Below are 20,064 nucleotides of genomic sequence, written 5' to 3' on the forward strand. Positions count from 1 at the left end.
TAATAACATAGACCTTTTAGTTGTTATTGTACTTTGTTGTAGCAAATTCTCATACAAATATGCAATCAATCAAATTACCAAACATTCACTAGCACTTTAGGGCTCGGGGGCCCCCTGGGGTCCTTGTTTTGGATTCCAAATTAAAGAAAGCTCCTTGTATGTTAGTAACTGGCTAAAAGCAAGAGAAAACACCAGCAGCTGGAATAAACATTTTTATTAACTTATAGTTTTAGAAAAAAACTCAACACAAATTCACAAACAATGATTAACATGCACAATTTTAGTATACAAGACAGTACAGTTACTTTTCAATATGAAAATGCCATTCTACATGTCAGTATCTCACAGAGATCAATGATTAATACACCAGTATTAAGGTCAGAGAACACACTATAGAAAAGCAGTAAGGTTGTCTTTGATGGCCATATTTAAAAAAGAAATATATGCAAGCTATATACACTGGACCTGGTGCACTTCTAGCAACAACCACAAAAAACCAAACTGACTGAAATGACTGAATGGATATAAATAGATACGTTGTTGCTCTGTGTTCAATACATTTCAGCCACTCCAATAATCCCTTTATTTCTTCAGATTGTACTTTGTAGTATTTTTTATAGCACAAGGTCAGAAACAATACTTTAATTTTCTTATGTGAACATGAGCAGACGTTACACATTAGGCTCAACTACGTCTATGTAAATAAAAGGCAGTTTGAGAAACTGCCACATAATTACGTACTGTAAATTAATAACCTTTTAGCCTGCAATCTGGCAATGAGGTTACCTTATTTGGATATTAATGGAAATATTAACACCACTCAGAAACACGCAAGCTGCTTTGAGGCCCGGTCACACCAGAAAACTGCACACCAAATTCATAAAACAGGCATCACAGCTTGACTGGCCAGTTTGTGAATTACTGGACATACTGTGGAGTTAGGACCACGCTCGAGCTAGGGCTCTTAAATCCTTCTGCTTTCTGTCTACTGGGTTATTTATTCCACGCTGTTATCTTGTTCCGAGGATTCACTCAGTGAAGACTTACCAAATGGTAGAAAAGGTTTGGCACTAGATTGGCTCCAGAGGGAGACATATATGATTAAAGACTTGCCTGACAATCAAAGCAGACTAGTGAAGAGCTATGAAAAAAAAGGTCAGCACCTCAAAAGTAAAAATCATGTGATATACATGTAAAGTTTATGCAGCAAAATGCATAATATGCAAAAACACGAAATGTGCAAAGGAAAATGCCACGACTCTCACTTTCTTCTTGTACGTGAACTATAATTTCAGATACTTTGGTCCAACTCATTTTCATAGGAGAATATTTTAAATTTTACTTTAGTACATAGCTGCAAACTGTCCATCATATTTAAGTATTGGAATACAGATAGATGTATCTGTATACTGTACAGCACTTATAGATTAAACAGTATAGATTAAACAGGCATGTGCACCCACCTTGCCTTGGTGGGTGCACATGCCTGCTGAATCCATTTATGCTTTAAATCAGATAAAATCACAAACGTATTTAGCTGGCTCATCCAATTTAGCTCCAACCCGGGGAAAAAAATAGCTAGCTAGATTGCAAACTGCCAGGTCATTAGTACTGTCATAATGGGACATTAAGGACACACAGTTTATGCAAGAGAGAGGATTCGCACCACTGAAGCTCACAGAAACAGATCTTTTGTTGCAGGATACACTTAAACATACTGCAGTTAAATAAAAGTTGATAGTGCAGCAGAGTAAATTAGCCAGGCTAGCTCGCCCTATTTGGATTCTTATGCTGTAAGCAATGTCAGCGCCACCAAAAATTCACCCGTGTTTAACTCAAGGCAAGAAAAGTGACTGCACTGATCAAAGCAAGCCTGAACTGCTCTGGAACTGAAATTTCACCGTTTTAAATGCTGGTGTGACCGGGCCTTTCTGCTCTTGGAAAGAAAGATACAGTAGTACTGCTGCTGGAGCACGACAGGGTTTGTTTTGATGTGCAACTCAAAAGAATAAACCAGCTAATCAATTTCAGGTCACTGCTCCAATTCAAAGTCACAATCTACAAGTACACTACAAGCGGAGCAAATACAGTGATTTCTAGTCAAACCAAAAACACAACAACAACAGAAAATAAAAAGAATGTCTTTGAAGTCTTCCGATAGGGAGAAAAGTAGTGGAGGACATCTGAAACATCACTGACTGTAACACAACAAGTGCAATAAGAACACGGCCATCAGTCAATCAAGCAGCTGAATTGTGACAGCTGTAATAATGGGGCAGGAAAATCAATATCCCATTGACTGGTCTGCAGCAGTCTAATCAACAAGCGCGGCGCTTTATGAAACCAGTCAAGGAGCGGATAGGACAGCCTGATTATGTCGGACTTTTTTTACGAGGCCGCTGGGGTCCGCACACCTGCTCAGACATTTAAGTGAGGACATCCAGTCACCTTGCATCAATTCCTTGTGCTTTCATTCGACTTTGAGGTGGGGACTTTAGGGAGGGAGGGGGAGTAAAGAGTGCAAAATGCAGACGATGACAGTCTCTAGCTAATAACCGTACGCAGCCCCGTGTTCGGCAAAGGCACAGTAATGTGTAGCAGTTGGGTTGACTGTATCCTTCCACGTGAACATTGTCAGGACCCCAGCAATCACACCTCTGCTTTTACTTGGGTGGCTTTTGACACACTCATCCACATGATAAAAAGGCGTGAAAAGTAGCTCCCTCAGCAGAGCAGCAATGTTCCTTTGTTAATGTTCAGCTTGGTATGTGTCCAACCGACAGCGATGAGGTGGGGGTAAAATGACAGCCATGCCTTTTGCTCCATTTCCAGTCAGGGCTCTTTCACCACGGTATTCGCATCAATTATTCTGATACCTTAATAGCCCATAAATTATGCTACGGATGGAGTCATACATTTATTATACCACAGACCATAAATACTGAGACCAGAATTTCCGTCATATATCTCAATCCATTGCGGCTTTCCTAAAGCTTCCAATCCCCTTTTGTCGTAGGTGCTCCGGTGTGTCAATGAAAATTTAATCAACATACCATTTCCGATAATGGGTTCTTCTACATGCCGAGGTTCCTATCCTTTCTAACTAATTTCTGCAGAAAAGAAAAGCAAACAATACCTCTGCTGCAACACGAATCTCTCTTCTAAGCTCTCTGAAGAGGAAAGAAAGAGGAAAAAAAAATTAATATACCTCTACCGAAGGCACTGTTATCCCAAAGTCCACTGTGCACCGGGCCAGCTGGTCATCTGGGGTGTAGATGGTACATGTTCTCGATACGATGAACTGATCTAGTATACAGGTCGTCTAAATGTAGAGGAGGAACAGTACACATGGGATCTGCTCGACATTGAAATACCAAACGTTTCTATTCTCTGGAATCTGGGCTTTTTTTTTCTGCTAGGCTGAAAATGTGGATAGGTATTTATTATTTAGAGGAGCATGAAACACAGCAAAATGCCACGATCTATCAGAGTACTGGGAGGGGGAACTTAGCTCAGGAGCCTATGGCTCTTGAACAGTCTTAAGTTTATTTGAGTGCACAGGTTAAGTGGGATTTGGACACAGTTGATCAGTTGGCTATTCATCTTTCACACATTTGACAAAACCTTGTAGAACTTTAAGCCTGCAATGGATGTTTTTGTTCGAAAAGGCTGCACAAATACTGGATAAGTGTGGTTTTAATGACTTGTGAGATGATCAAGTATGGATGCAATCTATCGTTATATTATATCAATTTGCTGAGACAATAACTTATTTTTTTCTTATAGGGTAAAACAAGCAGCCTCTGTTACCTACTTTGGTATGGACTATATATGTAAAGTCGGTTTTAAGGCATTAGTATCTCCAAAGATACTAAGATAAGTCATGTAGACATCAGAACTTCTAAAATGAAACCTAAAGCACGGTGGCACTTATGACACTGGAAAAAATACCAAAAGATTTCATGCACGCAAATCATCACATCTCTATCTGATGGTCCTTTAAGAAGAAGTGGCACGGTCTCTTTAAGAGTTTGGCGCAGTCCGGTCTTTTCCAGCCTTCCCCAGTCCAGCCGCTGAAACCCGGGCCTTGTGCCAGTCCAGTGGAGGGTTAACATAGGACAGGCTGACTGAAGGGATGGAGGGGGAGAGAGGGAGAGCACTCCATCGGCTGTGATTAAAGATCACCAGATGGAGCAGAGCAACGATGAGGACTGCAGAGTGACACAGCGGGCTGAGGTGACTCGCGCCCGAGCCCCGCGCTCCCATACCTGCAACCGAAAACCCACAGAGCAGCTCGTTAAGAACCAGAACTACCTCTCAACTCAAAGGAAGAAAACCCGCACTCTGCTGTGCTATCCTCTAAATTTCTGACAAGTCATCGTAAATCAAAAACCGAGCGTGACACTTTCCTATATCTACATTATTAGTGCCTTTCAACAGGAGAGGCTATCTAAGTATCCCGAGAAGATAAAATTGGTATCATATCAAAAGAGGAGAGCGCCAAATCGAGCTGCCTCACAATTTTGCACAGCAGCGGGATGGGAGCACAGAACTGCTTTATATGCTGCTGCGCTGAGCAGCCAGTCAACAAGGAATAATAACCCAATGGCAGAGATGGATGACACCGTGCACGCATTTCTAAAAAGGTCGCTTTTCTCGCACTGTCTATTACACCTGGTTGGAAAAGGATGCAATGAAGAAAAATTTAATGCTCTCTCTAAATTATGAATTCACCTGTAAGATTTATCAGTGGTTAAAAAAAGGAAAAAACAAGAAACTCACTTAATTTATGGATGTGGATAGGCTCACTTCCCACACCTTCGCCGCCCTCGCTCACGGCTTTGATCTGGATGAGATAGTTGTCGTTGGCTGAGAGGCTGAGCTCAGCAGTGGTTCGGTTGGTCAACACAGTAAGGATGTCATTGTAGCGATGTCTCTTCAGCATCACCTGAGGCAAGGGGGAGTGACTCCGGAAAATGAGCTAATGCAAACACCAACATTATTGTTTCTGGAGATAAATCACAGCTTTGCAAAATAGTGGGACTTACCAAATACCCAGTGACCTTTGACTCTGTCTCCATGGCTACTACAGGGTTCCAGTGCAGCGTAAGTGTGGAGCCAATCATGTTCCATTGTATGTTGAGCGGAGGCCGATCTGGAGCTACAAAAGAAATCAGAAGTAAGAATACAGAGGATATGCTGGTTGCCTTTTTTTTAAAAGCATCTTTCTGGAGAAACATTCAAATTCTTGGTTTTTGTTGAATTTCCAACAAAGTCAATAAACTGCACTGTAGACAACACTTAGTGATAATATGAGAAAACTGTTGGTGTCCCAAAACTAATGCTAGTGGAAGGCCAGACTGTACCTATCTCAGAGGCAGTGAGTCATTTAGCTGGAGTCAGGTTAGCCCTAACAAAGGAGAAAATGTTGTTGGAAACTCCTACTGGCAAGCTCTACCTCATCCTGACTGTTCATCCCGTTTTATTTTATCTTTTTCTTTTTTTCTTTTTTTTCTCAGACACTCTGGGGATTCCTCACATGAGACACAAGGACCGTGTCACAAACTTAACAGAGATTTCGCTGGGTTTAAGTTTAATGCCATTATTTCTAATATTTCTTGGTGCTCGACAGCTTAGCTAGCTGGCTAATAACCCGAGCCATGCAGTAGCAGGACCCTGAGAGAAGTGAGCGTTGTCATAATGTGATATGGCACAGTCGTATCAGGGGCCCAAAGATAAAGTAAAAAGAATATTGGACACACTGCACTTCTTTTACTGACATAAATGTTCCTTATATATTACATTTATCTTTATATTTGAACTGACTTTTCAATTGACTATGAATCGCTGACTCGGGATCCAAGTTTGAATACCACGAGTTAGTTTCATATCCATGGTAGTGGCTAACAATCCTCTCGACTTGCTTGAGGGTAAAAAGAATAAAACAAAATTGCCCAACCCATCAGAAAGTGATTCTTAAAGGAAATCTGCTTGATTTTTCAAATTTGATGTCCTAATGCAAACTGGAAAACTACTCTTTTGTATACTGCTCATCTGATGAGGAGAATACAAATTTCTTTTCTGTTATTTTTATCCCCATGTTATCGATATTTGTGTACTGAATAGAGTTTTTCCTGCTCTTTCCATTCTGAGATTTCCAAAATACATTCACATATTTTTATATATATTGTTATAATGCCAGTTCATCTCAGAGGAGCTTATTTATAATAGAAGAGAACCCCAAAGATCAGACAAAGATCTCCTATAAGCAAGCTCTTGGCGAGAGTGGGGACTCCCTACTGTCCACAAGCAGAGACCACCAGCAGAGCCAAGCTCAGAGGGGGACAGCTTTTGGCTATGACCAGTTTCAGAGGTGTAAGGAAAAAACATAAGAGCATACAAAGATAGGAAAAAATAAGCACAAATGTGGTCTAAACCTGCAGGGGCTGTTTAAACAGATTTGCCAAACTAAAGACGACTTCCTGGATTTGTTGCAGGCGTGACGCAGTTAGGGCTACTTCTGTTTGGAAAAAGGAACAGTCTGAGCACTAACAGTAAAGCTGAACAAATGCAACACCCAGCATGGTGAGGACAGTCCAATGCCAAACTGAAGGTTACCATGTAAAGATACTTTCAATGTGCATCTGGGGATGGACTCACGTGGTTTCTTTGTGGTGCTGTTGATGGGCACGGACTGTGGCCCAGGGCCAGCCGTATTGAAAGCAGCCACAGACAGGTAGTACGCCGTATTTGCTTTCAGCCCTGTGATATTAACCAGCGTGTAGTTTCCAGATAAGCGCACTTTGCCAATAGTGTCAGGCTTGGTGTCATCTTCCCAGTACATGACCTGGTAGGAGAAGAAGGGTAAAAAAAATGTCAGGCTCCCAGGTGCAAAGATTCAAGTGGTGCATTTCATTGCATTATTAAAATTCATAATCCATCGTGAAATCTGAAATGCTGTTTGTATTACAGAAAGGGAGGGGGAGGAGGTGGTGAATAATACATTTTTCACTAGTTGAGTCTCAGCCGCCCTACTTATATACAGAGGGCACTAGAGAGCCATATGATCACTGACCCAGGATCAAAAATTCTGCCTTAAGTCTTTCTAAGTCTAAGGAAAGTGGATCTTAAAGAAAAGAGGTTATGGATAAATCTTGAGAATATTGTTTTTAAAAGAATACTTTAGTTTAGCAAAGCATCAGGTCTGTAAAACTAGATGCTGAGCTAACTTTCCCTCAGGCTTTTAGCCAACACTTAGAGGTGCAGGTGACGCGATATTTGATAAAGCAAACTTGCCGCTTGCTGTGGGTCATCTTTAATGACCCTCATTTAATTGAAATGTGAAGCCTGTCCTACGGGATACCCCTGTTTTTCAATTGCCCATAAATTGTTGTATTTCCAATTTGTTTAATAAAGATCAGAAATCAAATCTTTTCAGCAGGATTATTAAATCTGAACGTCGACTGAATTTACAAGCCCAACAACATCTCCTTAAAAGCTGAGTGCCTCACACGTGTAGTCCTTGCTTTCCATACTGTTGGTGGCCTATTGAGATTCAGCAGCCCAAATCCACTTCAGAACCACATTTGGAGAATTGAGCTCTGTTCTGAAAGCACAATGTGGCCAGCACTATGGCAACTGCAGAGCTTTGTGCAAGGGGCCAGAGGTGACAGATACTGAAAGAGCACAGGAGGAGGGAGACTAAAAACAGCAAAGCCTTCTTTGCATTCTTGAAGCGATGAGGGATTTTTATTTTCCTCTCATGGGTTCAGTGTTGGGGTGCCAAAGTATTGCGATCACTTTGTGATGGTAACGCATTAAACAAAATCTCTTCTGAGATATATGCAAAGATACCGGAGAATATCATAAGCTAAAGAGAGAGACTCATTTAAAAAAAAAAAACAAATAATGGATAAGACGGATAAACAAGGCACCGGGAAAGACCCACTTATCATGTTATTTGAAAGGGAAATAAAAAAAGAGAGAAAAGAATATGATTTTGTAGCAGTTCGTACCTCATATCCAAGCACTCTTTCAGGGATGGTGGGAAGAGCTTCCCAGCTCACTTCAATTTGTGCTGCAGACACACTTCTAGCCCTAACCCTCTTAGGAGCCACACTGGGGACTGCAGAAATAGAGCAGAAATGTGGTAAGAATCCCACAGACTCATCCAACACCATCACACACACTAATAGCAATAAGAAGTAAGGCACAAAATAGACCTGTAGTTTCACTGAAAAGCTATTTCCCCCGCTCTCTTTTAATGGGATCTGTGACTGACATAAGGGAAGACTATCTGCCCGGCAAATTCAATTAACAGGATACCTCCCTGACAGTGCGGTGTGGTAAGAGTCTGCTAGGATTTCCTGTAATCTACCAGCACGATAACTAATATCAAGTTGGCATTCCCAGCTTGAGAGTGGAAGGAAATAACAGCACTGGAAAAAAAGCAGCTCATTTCATGATTACTATTCAAGGTCATGGTTATAAGGAGGGAGATTATAGCTTATTTAAGCGTCACTCTCTGCCGCCAGGCTGAGAAGTCTGTACCCTACCTTCCTCTGCCGAGTACACGACGGCGATCGAGCTGAAGGGCCCCTCGCCTCGGTTGTTGTATGCCCCCACTTTGACGTCAAAAGGCGAGAAGGGTGGGATGGTGTCATTTCGGAAGACGTAACGCGCCGCGGGTGTGGAGATAACCGCTCGCGTCCACGTGACCGTGCCCACAGGCCTGAAGGCGATGATGTAGCCGAAGCCCTCTCCGTTCTGCAGTTCCTCGGGCACAGGCTGGGAGCAAAACACAAAACTATAGTGATATTAAAACGCATACAGACAAAAAAACAGACAGGCCCGTCTCTGCACTGTGCCTCGACTAAGGGATATTGTGAACAGACACAGCCCCTTTCTCAGCTGCCACCACCTAGAAGCCTCCACAAATGCCTTTTACCTTATCTTTTCTTTTCATATGTGATTGTGGCTAAAGAGCACAGTTCTTTCTAAAGAAAGTGTCCCCATCCCTGCTTTTGGAGGAATAAATGGCACTTGGGGGCTGAGCCAGATGAATGGTGTCTCCTTCTAATGGGGGTCATAAAATTGCTCCTTTCAATTCTGCACAATTAAGCAAAACCATTACCCGGCAATGGAGAGAACAGTAAAATGTGACAGATGACTTACCTCCCATGTTATCACTAATTCAGACTTTGTGCCGCCTCCACCTCCAACATCAGTGGGAGCTGTATCGGGAACTGAGAGGTAAAGCCCAAAGGGGAGCAATTAGAACACAGTTTACAAAGCTCAACGACAAGCCTCGACTTGTAACCTTATGACGAGTATGCCAGCTGCAGATACTTCGCCTTCCATTTTACACCCCACAAATCCCCCACTTTGTGCAAACACAAGCATTGCAGAGAATAGTGACTTACAGACTTTGCCCAAATGTCAGCGTGCATACACCACAAGCCAAGATTTGTAATATTTTGCAAATGACATTTGACTCAACCCACTCCTTTTCAATTCCCACTAGGCTGTTTGTGCACTGCAGCGTGCTGGAAAAAACGACAGTGTAGGTGGAGGAGCACTCAAGCACGTCCTCATAGTATCCTTTCGTAAGTGGAGCCCTGATTTAGTAAGCAGCGTTTGTGTTTGAAGCCCAGGAGTGGTTGAATGCTTGGAATTGAGATTCCTTTTTTTTCCTACCCAGACTTGATATCCTTCTTTTTTTTGCCATACCTACAACTTTAACTACAATAAAACAATCATTATATATAAACAAAGTTATATGAAAAATATAACTGAAAAATATAAAATGTTATGATTTAGAAAATATTTGAGAGTTTCTGTAACACTTTAAGGCTTTGCATGCTGCTCTACTGAAGCAGAAGATGCATGTTTTAAGCTACGTACGCCAGGTCTGCAAAGGGGCTAAAAAGGGGCTATTTTCAAGAGACGGGGCAACATAGGATAGAGTAAAATGACAGGCTCATCAAAGAAGCCTTAAAATTGTTAAAGCGTACCCGTTATGCTTATTTGATGCTCTATATTCTTTGACTCTACTAGAGTAGCTTTCCATGATTCCCAGTTCAGACTAGTCCTCCGTTCTTGGTGCCTCAGTTCATCCTCTGTCTGAAATAAGCTGTTTTAGTTCCTTCTACAAAGTGAACTTCTAAAGCGAGTGATTTAGCCTATAAATGCTTCATTTTTAGTAAAGTGACAGAGCAAGAGTGTGAAGGATCCGTTTCCAGTTGACACAAAATCTAAGGTCCATAGCCAGATAGTTCTTCTCTATTCTGACCAGGGGCAAACACACAGGACAAGGTCAGACTTTACTCCAATCAGTAGCAAAAATGCAAAATAATATTTAGAAAAAGTATAAACCTTACAGTTTACCCCATAATAACAAAGTGATAATGTGCTTGAAATTCTTGCAATTTTTTTTTAAATAAAAGCCCAAACTATAACATGTACATAAGTATTCACAGCCTTTAACACATAAAACTGAGCTCAAGAATTGTCTGCAGACCTCCAAGACAGGACTGCACTGAGGCACAGAAACAGTTCTGCAGCACTTTAGGTCCCAATGAGCACAGTGGTCTCCATCATCTGTAAACAGAAAAAGTTTTGAACTAACAGGAGTCTTCCCTGAGTTATCAGGGAGAATGGCCTCAGTCAGGGAGGTGACCAAGAACCTGATAAAGTTCCAGCGTTGTACTGTGGAGAGAAGAGAAGCTTCCAGAAGGCCACCTATTTCTGCAGCATTCCACCGATCAGGCCTGTATGGTAGAGTTGCCAGATAGAAGCAACTCCTCGGCAAAGGGCACATCACAGCCTGCCTGGAGTTTGCCAAAAAGCACCTGAAGGACAAAATCCTCTGGTCTGATGAAATGAAGATTGAACTGCTGGTCTGAATGTCAAGCCTCCATGTCTGGGGAAACCAGGGACTGCTCATCACCAGGCCAATGCCAACCCTACAGTGAAGCATGGTGGTGGCAGCATTACTGTGGTCATGTTTTTTTATTATGGGGTATTTTGTGTGGATTTAACCAGTGTTGGAATAAGGCGATAACACAACAAAATGTGGAACCACTATAAATACTTGTAAATCGCAAACCTTATGTTCATTTTTACTTGTGTATCTCTCTAAATTTCAAAACATTTCAAATGGAAACACCATGGAGTTTCTTGGTTTTTCAAGCTACTTCATTATTTACACCCTGCTAGTACTGGTTTGGAACCCTTTCTGCCTTCAGAACTGCCTTAAGTCTTTGCCTTAATTCATTTGTCAGAGATTTTGGTTCATGTTGACACGATAGCATCACATAGTTGCTCCGGATTTGCTGGCAGCACATTCATGAATGTGAATCTCCTGTTTCACCACATCCCAAAGTATTGGATTGAGATCTGATGACATTTGAGTACTGTGAACTTCCTGTCATGTTCAAGAAATCAGTTTGAGGTAAACAAGGACATGGTCAACAAAAAAACTGATGCTGAAACGATGCTCAGTTGTTACTAATGAGATCAGGATCTGCCAGAACAACTGTCCCACACCCTATTTTACCAACATCGCCTACACCATTGATGCAAGGAGGGCTGGCTGTTATTTACACCAAACTGACCATACCACTGGAATGCTGCAGCTGAAACTCGGACTCCTCAGACCAGGTAACGCGTTTCCAAACTCCTGTCCAGTTTGGTGGGCCGACAAATTTACAGACGAGCGAATACTATTGGTAGTATTACCTATTTGCTTATCTGTTGGTATCATCATTCGCAATAAATTCCCACAAATGAAAATGTAAAAAGTAAAGAAGAGGGGGGTTGAAACACAGTTCATTCTTACTACATACTTTGTCCACTAGAGGGCATTCTGCAACGTCCCTGTTGGCAACACAGCTTTGAAGTGCCACAAAAACATTAACCAGCTGATCCGAGCACTGCAGGGTAATGAGTAAATATATGACTAACCATAACCAATTAGAGCAGGGCGATATGACCAAAAATATTTATCACGATATACATTTGAAAATTTGCGATAACGATATAACTGACGATATAATTGATACTAGACAAAATACTTTAAAACTCCACAACTTTATTAGTGCAAAAAAAAAAACCATCAATGTATTTTCACTTAAACAAGCAGCTGTTTTTTATGTGCATTAAAGTTATATAAAAATGTAACAGTGCAAATGCAAATTCCTTGCTGACAGTTTAACCAAAGGTGTTTAAGTGTGCCGTATTTTCCAAAAAACACGGTAATAACAACGGCCCGCTAGCATGCTCTACCAAAAATAGTGCTTTGTTGTGTATCTGACGGACGAAAGCTAAACCAGTTCCACACCACTGAAGTTGCAGCATTTTTACAAACCAATTCTGGCACATCCGTTTCATTCAACGATCCGCTTTCACCCTTCTCATTCTCCGTCACCGACATGCTTTTTCCGCCATGTCTGTATGAAAACAAAGGCACTGCGCATATTCTATCGCGATATTTCATTTTCTTATCGTTGCCCAACCTTAACGGTATGATATGACCCAGCCCTATAACCAATGCTGGTGAAATCTGTTATATATCGAATATATTGGAATATCAGATTTTTTAAATGACCAAATATCGGTATTGATATCCTAAAAAAAAACAAAACCCTATATTGGTTGGGATCTACTACAGATGGATGTGTGGGGAAACCCAGCAGATCAGCAGTTTCACCTTTCTTCTCCATCCTGATACTTGGGTTAATCTTCAGCAGGTAATCTTTACCATATCTAAAATGCTATAATGCACTGAGTTGCTACTATGTGATTGGGTGATTTGAAGTTTAATTATCAAGCAATTTATCGTTTCTACCTAATGAAGTATGTGGTATTCATTCCTGTGAAATCATCTGTAGCATAGCAGTCACTTTCTTGGACATATTAACTTTAGCTCACTATCACACCATTGCAAGTGTTTTTGTAAAAAAAAAAAGCACTCCGCCGTCAAGCAAACTGGCAATAACATCAAAAACCGCCAACACAAATAAAATAAGCGTCACTTTTAGAATTGATTTTCCACAGTTCTGTGGTTGTGCTATAATCTCAACTCATTTTTTGCCAAGGAAGACATAGAGTCCCAGAAAGTGAACATTTTAAAGTAAAGCTGATCCATCGGTGCTTATATCTGTTAATGTGTGTAGCTTTAATTTTTTTGATGTACATACTTGCATCCTCCGTCCTGGTCTTGGCTGAGGCTGGGCTAGGCTCGCCAAGCCCTACAGCATTGCGTGCCACCACCCTGAACTCGTGCTCCACCCACGCATTCAGACCCACCACCGTGGCTGTCAGCATGTTACCATTGACCACCTCTGGCACTGCAAAGTGGAAATTCAGTTCTTTAATAGAAAAATAATTGAACGCTAAACAACTGGACTCCAACTGAATGATGAGCAAATAAATATCCAGGCAAAATAAATACTACAGAAGCCTCTTTTCAGCGTACCTGTGTCTACAGCCTGCCAGCCCACGGTAAAAGGAGTTCGAGCCTGGATGATGTAGCCGGTGATGGGGCTGCCGTTGTCCCTTCTGGGAGTCCAGGATAACTGTGCTGTACTGTCTGTGATTTCCTCCACTGATACCTTGTCCGGAGGACCTGGGGGACCTGCATCAATCAGACAGTGACGAGGGTGAACCCAAGGTGAGCACCCATTTAAAAAAGCCTCCTCTCATCAAGCTCATAAAGACTTGTACACATTGTTACATATCAAGGCCATCACACTCGCTTTAATTAAGGGCTGCGCCCTTGGTGTGTACACGCTTTATGTGTGTGTATGTGTGCGAGTGTGGGATTCTTAAGTGATGAGTTCACTTAAGTGGAAAGATAAAGTGAATGGGATCGTTTATTAGAAAAGGAAATAGGTGCTTCATGAGGAGGAGACATCAGTAAGTAGAAAAAGGAAAGAATAGAAAAGCGAGTGTTTGCGACTACAACATGCTCAGTCTTTACCATGTTATAGCCGTTTGCTTTGCTGCTCCATTATTCAAATGCTTTCCATGATATTTTGCTGGTGTGTAAATGAGCCAATTACAGTCATTTTCTGTGATAAACATTGCCTTCTCAAAGCACCTGGGACAGCTATTAGAGTTTGTTTAGGGCAGGAATACCAATGTAAATCACCAGAGATACGCTTGTACACGGAGCCAGATACACCAGGCACATATCAACAAAGCTACTTCAGCTACCTCAGAGCGAGCGTGTACACCATTACTGCATTTCAGTAACAAGTACAGTATATATTGTAAACAGGAGCTGACGTTACAGACTGAGACAGACATTTTTGCTTCCCCATCGTGTATCTTTAGCGAGAGCCTCGGGGATGTTTCGCACCCTTCTGTCAAACTTTTTTTGCTTTGAATACTTTTACACACGCTCTGTGGTAGCCGTGCTACGGCGCTCACACAAAAGCAACCGAAATCTGGCCCTTCTCTTACCTTTGACGACCAAAATGGCAGAGGTGGACAGGTTTTCCACATCAGTGTCAATAACACAGACATATTTCCCACCGTGGTTCAGCTGGATGTTACGAATCATCAGATCCCCTGATATGCTCTGAAAGAGAGAAATAAGGTTAAGTAAGAGATGTAGCGTTAATTAATCTTCCAGCCTGTGGCTCTGGGATGCTTTTACATTTCATAACATCCAATACAATCACAGCGACTCCGGGCCGCTGATTTTTGCATCTTTCAAACACAAACAACTGACATGGCAGATGTACTCAGAGCAAATAACCCTATTGGCCGTCCTTCAGGCACTATCTAACCAACCGGCCTCCAAACCCCCTGTAAACAACTACCCGCTACACACAGGACACACAAAACAAACACAGTCGAGCTAATTGGCAAAGCAATCCTAATTATTCTCTAATTACACAAGCTCAAGCAAGATATGAGTCTAACTCCCAGTGTAAAGAGTAAATATTATTTTACATGGGCTGCATGAATGTGATGGCCGTGAGGAACATGCAGCGAAACACAGCAGCAAATGTTAATTTTCTTATCTGGAAAAGGGGAGTTACTGTGTGTGGCTACATAAAGCAGAATTACCTTAAAAATGAGGTTGTAATTCTGCATTTTTCTTTGTTTTCAAAAAGAATGAAAGTCATTCTTTATTCCTAACATCTTCTAGTGCTTTCGACTACAAAGACACCTCTCCTAAAAACAGCTAGCAAGTACGGTGCATAGCTCATTTCTCTGTACTGACAGAATATGTTAGCGATCAGAATAGTTTTTTTTCCAGCATCCGTGAAAGTATTTGATCATTTTAAAATTCATGTGGGAAAACGCGGCACAAAATTACTCATCAGTCGTACGCGGCGAATCTAAACTGTGCATCTGATTTAGCTCTTCATAGCTCGCTTAAATATTCTTTCAGTGCATTCCAATTAGCCGAGCATTCATCACATCGCAATGAAACAACCTAACCTAAAAGCTATCATGCTACACTTCAGCATGTCTGCGTCATTCAATCATCTTGTAAAGCGAGATTATTAGAGCCCTCTTGCACAGCGTGACACGCACTTGCTACTGTACGGCATCAGATGGGTCTTTGGGGGGGATCAACTGATTGATTGTTTGGGGGTTTTCTGATGGGTGCTCAAAGGCAATAAGAAAAGTATTGAAAGTCAGCAGACTTAATACGCTTTATCCAGGCAACATTACTGCGCTCTCATTTGGACTGCTGATGGGAGTCGGGCCTTTTGAAAGTCACCTCTTGAAGTTGCCTGTCACAAAGCATGTCAGCCAGAGAAAAAGAGTGTGCTGCTTTAGAAACTAGTCACCTGGGGGAGAGCCAGGTAAGACTCACTGCAGTCACAGTAGATCTCATCACCTCCAAAGGCTAGTGATCATAGTTCCACTGTGCCGCGACTGGGCATGAACACCCATGGATCTTCACCTCTCTAAGGCAACTGACAAAGCAGAGCTGAGCCGAATGGCACTTCTATGCGCCCAAGGGATAAAGTGACTATCTTTCTTGCTCTTTTTTTCTCTTTTACCCTTCCTTTCATCTTCTCTCCTCTTCCCTGACAGTTTTGAAGCGCCATGCCTGATTCTCCTTCCAATGTCAGCCGCCACCTGGCCGACCCGAGAGCTTGCGATGCGTCGCGGGCTTCCTGCCTTGGCAGGAAGGAAGTGATGAGGCAGATTTGCTTTAATTATGTTAATTAATTCATCAGAAGCTGTTGAGCAGGGGGTTGGTAATCTCTCTGGACAGGGGAAACAGACTCTGTGAAAACTATCTCTCATTAAATGCCTATGCACAGTTCAATGTCATTAGTAATTGCCATTTGCTTTCATGAAGAAACAAGTGCGCCGTGTCCACAAAACCGTGAGCGTATTGAGATACGATGTCAACTATTACCACATGAATGGCAGTGATCAGACTCTAAAACCTCGGATGATAAGCGGCGGTATGTGAAGCAAAAAGAGTGTGCATAGCAATTTGAAACTGACAAGCTTTGAACAATTAACTTTGCCCTTCATCAAAAGGAACAAATATTCAACAAAAAAAATAATAAAAAGGCGTCACTTATCAATATTTCAAGGCATATGGATTTCAAATGAACATTTACTGGTGCCAGGCCTGCCCTTGGTGAATGCCAGCCAGCTCATTACTTAATTATTTCGGGACTCTAGATTCATAAATAGGTATGCAAATTCAATTACAGCGCAAGGAGATGATAAGAAAATGTTCTCCCTTGAGGTACAGGAATTAGAAGTTGAAGGGATGAAAAGTATAAAGACTTTATTAACGAGGGCCCTCTGTAAGACTAAAATGGCATTTCACTGATATATTTTTAGAGGTGTAACACATGGCAGCTCGCACAGGCAATTCAAAAGGTAAGGATCCCAATTACAGAGCTGATACCGCCATTCAGGTATCTGTAACTGATATCGCTACCTTTTTGAAATTCTGTCCACAACTGACCACAGAGAAACCTTCAAATCTTCGCCTAAATCTCTTCGTTTGAGTATTATTAGGGTTTATGAAGCCCTCAGCCGGGCTGTGGAGCATACCCTTGCACGTTACACACTGTGTCCCAATTAATCCCAAAGTAGCCAGAAAATATCTGAGTTTAATGCTCGACATGACTCACCCCACCCACTCTTTCAAAATGATCGCTGTCTCGCTGGAAGTCGATGAGCTGGCCGTTGAATGCCCACGAGAAAGAGACATCCAGAGCTGGATCGGAGGCAATCTGGCAGGGTAACACGATGCTCTCGCCAACAATAATCTCCATGTTAGTAGGCCTCATGGTGATTCTGGTGGGCTCTGGCCAGACAACAGATGACAGCACAAGCATGATAATATCTCTGCCACTGAAACCTCTAACACCACCATGACCCCTGCAACTGCCATTTCACTCCAATTCGCAGCTAAACCGAGCAACAGTCATTAAATTACCCATGAATGTGGCTTTTTTTCTGATTTTAATAAGCACTTAAATTCCAAGCTTGTCCATTAGTAACATTTAATGACTTTGCGGGTTCACATTTTATCTCCCTAGATCAATTTGGACGAAAAAAAAAAAGTTGTTTGAAACAGGATTACTGAGATGGGAGCACATTCTTACTGGTGACTGTGGTGGATTGGGGGCCTCAGAATATGTTGACAAAAGGTCAGAGTAATTAAATTTCATGACATTAAATGGTTCAGCTGTCAGCGTATGAGAAGAATAGAAAGTAATGAGAAAAAAAAAGTTGCACACACAACAGATTAAAAATAGGGGACTACATGAACGTTTTATGTCATTGCACTCATAAATAATGACCTTTAACTAAATCAATGATAAGCATTTGTTGCTTACTTAACTGTTATTTTAGCTGCTATTTACCAGGCCCATTAATTTTACAATATCCTTGCTTGATAACACACGCAATAAGCTGAAAGAAACAAATACATAAAAATAAGGACAAGAAAAAGCTGACTTTTATTTTGGAAATACTTCAAGGAAAGTCTTATCAACTATACGCTATTTGAAGTTACTTTAACATAAACAATCAAATCAAATTTAGCATATAAGAGCAGAAAACTCGCCATAGTACAGGATAACATCAGCCCTGGATTCTGCCCTGCCTGGTTTTGTTGTGGTCTTACCAAACTCACTGATTCACCATTCAGTCCTTCTCTGAATAGAAATCTTGACAATGCCTGCTGCCTTAAAAATATCAATGAGTGCATATTTCATAGAATTTCAGTTAGAAGAGCTGAAAGACGAGACTGATCGTCACAACTTCTGCCAGCAGTTACAGGATTTTTTGGCTCAGCACTTCATGGCATGTGTTTGAGTACACGTGTGTGGCAAGATCATGACCCATCAAAATCCAACAGTTAAAGTTTTTAGCCATGTTCTTGGTCCAAACAAGTGTCCAGATGGTTGCTGTAACTCAATCTTTCCTAGCACAATGCTGCATTGCAGCATTGTTGTGGCTGGTAAAGGACAACTGTATTTGTCATCTAATTTTGGATGTTTGCAGCGATTTAAACATGGCCACCAGCACGCTCAATAACCACCATAATCATATTCAGCACTTGTTAAAGTGAAACAGCATGAGCTTTATTATTATTAGTGTACACACATATGACTGATAATAGCCTCTTATCTTATTTAACTCTCACCAAGAAAGCTTGTATTTCCTAAGGTTTCAGAGTTTGTCTTGTTCCTTTATTCCATTTAAAAACCGAGAGTTAATTTTCCGAGTTAAAATCTTTAACAGGAATGAATGAAATGCTGATTTTTTACGGGATTTTTTTGGTTTCTTTTCTTCTCTTTGAAATCAAGAACCCATTGTTTGCAAAAATTAGCACAAGCCTTGAGAGGCAAATCAAAGTTCTTGAATGGGAAGCGTGTCAGGTGTGATGACAAAGAAGGGATGGAGCAGACAGTGAAAAGGTTAATTAACTGAGAGCGATTCGACTTTTAGGCCAGACTTACCAGTGACAATCAGTCTTCCTGTTGTGCTTGCCGTCCCAAACCGATTCTTAGCGATACACGTGTAGCTAGCTGCATCCCGTTTGGTTACATTGGCAATCTTTAATGTTCCATCTGGAAGCAAAGCAATCCTGAGAAGAGAGCGGCTTTTTACTGTATTTGGTAAGATAGCGATTGTAAAGTAGGACTACAGTGTTCAGCTCTGTTTTGGATTTGTATATAGTAATGACGTTTCCATCTATCGCCATGTATATAATAAAATTCTCAAAGATTTGTCAAATAACTCAGATTTAAAGACTTTAAATCGATGAGGTCAGTGTGAAACCCCTATCATGCTGAAAGGTCACCGACTGGCTAGATATTAAAAAAATAACATGCAAAGCCCCCCACTTTAAACAGTTTTATTATATTATTTCCACTAGCTGGGTCATTAGAAATCTGTAGTTATTTAGAAGATGTCTATCTCCAAACATGTATAAATCAAGGCATGAGCTAAACATAAGCTTATATAGAAATCAGATGGTTGTAACAATTTTTCAACTGATGTGGTATTCAGTGAGAAAATGTGTGCAAAATTCATTTTCTAAACACTGCTCCAATTTACAGCGTGACTGCATATGTGAGTAAACATTTCCCTTCCAGTGTCTGCATACATCCAGTCTTGAAAGAGTACGTGGGCTTCACATATGCTAAATGTCAGTCAGCTTGGGAATTCTACCAATTTTCCGCCGCTATACATGCAGCTTCCCATCTGGAGCCGACTAAAGAGGCTCTGTGCTGTTTTGACAAGACGCCTTGCTCGTATTGTTCTTTTTCAGACCTCCTCTTCAATAGGCAGCATGGGAGCGATTCAAACGGCATTTCTTTCCTGTACTGGGATGCCTGCGTTTGACTTTGTATTGAGTTTGTATTCAGTCTGTCTGTTGTGTGTGAGCGTGTGTTCCAAAGTCTTGATGTACGTACGATAACTTACAGGAGGTTTTAGAAACTATCTGAGCTTTTTGATTCTTTTGCCTATCGAGATGACAAAAAGCCTGAAACGTGACATGCTTTTGGAATTCTCTACCTTTAAATGCTTCTTTATTGTGAAACGTTCCGG

The 20,064-nt window shown here is 41.3% G+C and overlaps 1 protein-coding gene across 2 annotated transcripts in view; it reads right to left on the bottom strand.

Moving 5' to 3' along the window:
* Positions 1 to 251: 251 nt before the first annotated feature.
* Positions 252 to 20,064, bottom strand: part of cntn3b (contactin 3b) — a 54,006-nt gene continuing 34,193 nt past the window's right edge. For both annotated transcript variants that reach the window (XM_082532722.1, XM_082532723.1), the window contains exons 12-23: positions 18,969 to 19,096; positions 17,130 to 17,305; positions 14,467 to 14,584; positions 13,478 to 13,636; positions 13,200 to 13,349; positions 9,175 to 9,245; positions 8,556 to 8,787; positions 8,016 to 8,125; positions 6,661 to 6,847; positions 5,049 to 5,161; positions 4,783 to 4,948; positions 252 to 4,268 (exon numbers count right to left, since the gene is read on the bottom strand). In XM_082532722.1, coding sequence (XP_082388848.1) covers positions 4,024 to 4,268; positions 4,783 to 4,948; positions 5,049 to 5,161; positions 6,661 to 6,847; positions 8,016 to 8,125; positions 8,556 to 8,787; positions 9,175 to 9,245; positions 13,200 to 13,349; positions 13,478 to 13,636; positions 14,467 to 14,584; positions 17,130 to 17,305; positions 18,969 to 19,096 — 1,855 coding nt within the window. In that variant the 3' untranslated portion in view covers positions 252 to 4,023. The remainder of the gene's footprint in view (positions 4,269 to 4,782; positions 4,949 to 5,048; positions 5,162 to 6,660; positions 6,848 to 8,015; positions 8,126 to 8,555; positions 8,788 to 9,174; positions 9,246 to 13,199; positions 13,350 to 13,477; positions 13,637 to 14,466; positions 14,585 to 17,129; positions 17,306 to 18,968; positions 19,097 to 20,064) is intronic.

The sequence above is a fragment of the Aulonocara stuartgranti genome (genome assembly GCF_965226115.1).
Source record: "Aulonocara stuartgranti genome assembly, chromosome: 5".
Classification (NCBI taxonomy): domain Eukaryota; kingdom Metazoa; phylum Chordata; class Actinopteri; order Cichliformes; family Cichlidae; genus Aulonocara; species Aulonocara stuartgranti.